The sequence below is a fragment of the Pinus tabuliformis genome, chromosome 4_1 (genome assembly GCF_031772625.1).
Source record: "Pinus tabuliformis cultivar Carrire ecotype Pingquan chromosome 4_1, CPIR1, whole genome shotgun sequence".
In the NCBI taxonomy this organism is placed as follows: Eukaryota; Viridiplantae; Streptophyta; class Pinopsida; order Pinales; family Pinaceae; genus Pinus; species Pinus tabuliformis.
Window position 1 is genome coordinate 950,701,526 of NC_142303.1, and position 3,353 is coordinate 950,704,878.

General features: G+C 32.0%; 1 protein-coding gene across 1 annotated transcript; it reads left to right on the plus strand.

The window, feature by feature from the left end:
• The first annotated feature begins 887 nt into the window (after positions 1-887).
• Positions 888-1,924, plus strand: LOC149179293 (uncharacterized). The gene is made up of 2 exons (XM_089423805.1): positions 888-1,175; positions 1,317-1,924. Exons 1-2 carry the CDS (start codon positions 968-970, stop codon positions 1,646-1,648), a joined length of 540 nt encoding a protein of 179 aa, XP_089279931.1. The 5' UTR covers positions 888-967; the 3' UTR covers positions 1,649-1,924.
• Positions 1,925-3,353: the final 1,429 nt, after the last annotated feature.

Genomic DNA, 3,353 nt, shown 5'->3' on the forward strand with positions numbered 1-3,353 from the left:
TAAGGTCAAATTTCTCACTTCGAGGCGTTTTTATTTTTGCAATTTTTCTGACGAGTGACATCACATTATCATTTAATTTAAGGTGATATAAATAAAGTGTATTATTATTATGTAAATGTATTATATTTTAAATATTTGATTTGAAGTTTATACTATAGTTTAGTATAATGTGTAATTTTGTTCGTTTGTTATCAAAATTGAAATTTTGTTCATTAAAATTAAAATATTTTTTTTTTTAAATCTAAAAATAATTATAAGTAAAAAAAATTAAATATATTATATTTCAAATATTTAATTTGAAACTTATCTACAGTTCAATATAATGTATAACTTTGTTTTTCTATCCTCAAAATTAAAATTTTACTCATTTTAACCAAAATAAAATTTTTAAAAAATCTATAAAAAAATTACAACTAAAAAAATTAAATCCTTCACAAATCATATTAAATCTATATTTAAAATAAATCTATACTTATCCAAAATTCCAATGAATATATTCCGCATCGAATACCTTACGGGGATCATTTATATTAAACACATTTTAGAATATTAACGCATATCATATATATTTATTCAACTCGATTTTTATATGATAATTTATTCATTTCAAGAACTGTCCGACAGTTACAAGGTATGAAGATCAAGTGGGGAAAACCGCGTGTCTAGGAATGTGTGTCTAACAGAATCCGACCGAATAATGAGAAGATGTAAAGTGCGCGTGCACACCGAGTGAAGAGTGAGCACGTTCTTTTGTGTTCACCGCCTCCACGTGACTCGCCGCAGAGCGAGAGGCGGAAGTCGATTGCTTTGAGTGTAAGCAACTGATGCATATCATGTATATATTCTTCTCCATCGCATTCAGTTGAATACATTTCTTATTATTACTCACGCAAATATTGCAATTGCAATTATTCTGGTCCTCATCACTCACCCAGAGTAAATTAATTTCAATCGCTTCATAGAAGCAATGGATGTCAGGGCTGCTACTGCCATGGCCAAAGTTAGGGGGGCTGTCCATGGAGCAGAAGGTCTGTGCGGGTTATTGCCTCTGCAAACAAACTTCGAAAGATCAGTTCGTGAGACGTCACAAGCTAATTCCCAAATTCAGTACAGGATCATCTTGAAGAGAAGTGCTGTTAAAGCCGCGAGATCTAGTGAGAACCAATTTGGCTCAGGTACTTTGATCTGATCATCTGGACCTTTCCACCTTTCATAAATAAATATCTAGCTAAGCATTACTTCTATGTCTAGCCGTCTGTGGGTATGAAATCCAGAGTATAGTTTAATGTTTAATTTCAAAAACACTTCCATTGCAGGTGGTCCAAGTAGAGTGGACGCGGAGATGATAGTGTTGAGAAAACGGATTCAGGAGTTGAGGATGCAAGAAACAAATTACTTGCCTCCACAGCACTGGATGAAGTGGGAGAAGGACTGGTCCGTTACTTATGCTTCAGATATTTGTGAATTCGTCGGATGGTTGCAGAAGATGTTGATTGACACCAGACCCGTCTTTGCCATCGTTGCTTTGGCTTTGATATTGTTGAGTCTCCTTGTATTTGTGTTGCTTCTCCTCTTTCTAGTCCTTAGGGTATCAGCTCCTCTGATCGCATTGGCTATGGAGTTTGTGACCAAATTACTACATGTGTAAGCTGGTATATAAACACGTATATACATCATTCATATGTTTTGTGAACACTTGTATTCGTATTGATCTAAATCAGCCGGCCACAATGGTTTTCTCTTTGCAAAACACTGTCTATTATGGAAGTTACAGGAATACCGAGAGACTCAGGATAGGGTTACTATTTTTTAATATTATGCAAAAATTCCGGATGGATGACTTACAATCTCTGCATAACGACTGTAGAATATCTTAATTCTGAATTTATAAAAGGATTGAATGAAATCCATTGACGATGGATGCACGCTTATAATCTCTGTATATCACTGTACAATCTGTCTCGTAATTTTTAATACGATGTGGACTTGATCTCTCCCTGTAACTGTATACTAGCTTAATTCTGAATTTATAAAAAGTTTAACGATCAAGCCCATTGACGATTGATGCAGGCTTGTAATCTCTGCATATCAATGTTATGTGCCTCTGCACAATCATGCAATACTTACTGTATTTTCTTTTGATAATATTTTATTATTATTAATTAAAACAACTTCAGATGAGATTCCTCATTGCTTTTCTGTGCACAAAATAGGGACGTAGATAAAAGATTTCACACCATACTTTATGCTATTGAATATTATAAAGATATTTTTGGATATTGAGCTACTTGGAGTTATAAAGATATTTTTGGATATTGAGCTGCTTGGAGTTTTGATGATTAAGGTGTTCATAAAAACAGATGAACACAAAGATGGCGGTATCTGAAGTAAACAGTTAGTTTTCTGTTTTAAATTAGGGAGGATCTAATTGGAGTTGTGATGATTAAGGTTTCCTAAAAAGATATGAATATAAAAATGGAAGGATTTGGAGTTGTGATGATTAAGGTTTCCTAAAAAGATATGAATATAAAAATGGAAGGATTTGGAGTTGTGATGATTAAGGTTTCCTAAAAAAATATGAATATAAGATTGGAGAGATTTGAAATAAATGGTTAGTTTTTGTTCTTTTAAATTAGGGAGGAGTTAATTGGAGTTGTGATAATTAAGGTTTCTTAAAAAGAGATGAACACAGAAATAGAGGGATTTGAAATAAACAGTTAGTTTTTGTTTTTTTACTGTTTGTTTTGTTTTAATTAATTAATTAATTAATTAATTAATTAAGGAGAAGCATAAATATTGATGTGGATATTTTTTAAATGGTCAGTTAAAGTCTTTTTTTTTCATGAAAATTATAAAGTATAGTAATTTTCTTTTTCTAGTTTTGACTAATTATTTATAATGAGAATTGAAAATTATAAAGTTTAATAATTTTTGAAGATTCTTCATCAAAAATCACATAGAGAAACTTTTGTCGACGCGTTTCGAACTAACCAGTGTGGTTCATCGTCAGGACAAGTTCAAATCGAGTTGTTGTCTTTTTAGCCGTTACCTTATCGAGAAAATTGAGTCATTGGATATTCCGCCCTATCTATTTAATGTCTGCTCATTCAACTTGTCCTGACGATGAACCACACTGGTTGGTTCGAAACGCGTCGACAAAAGTTTCTCTATGTGATTTTCGCCGAAGAATCTTCAAAAATTTGATATGGATCACAGAAGTCTCAATTCAATAATTTAATAATTTTCTTTTTCTAGTTTTGACTTATTACTTATAATAAGAATAGAGATCGAAGAATTTTTTGACAATAATGAACAAAACAAAAATGAGTATAACAATAATGGATAACATAGGT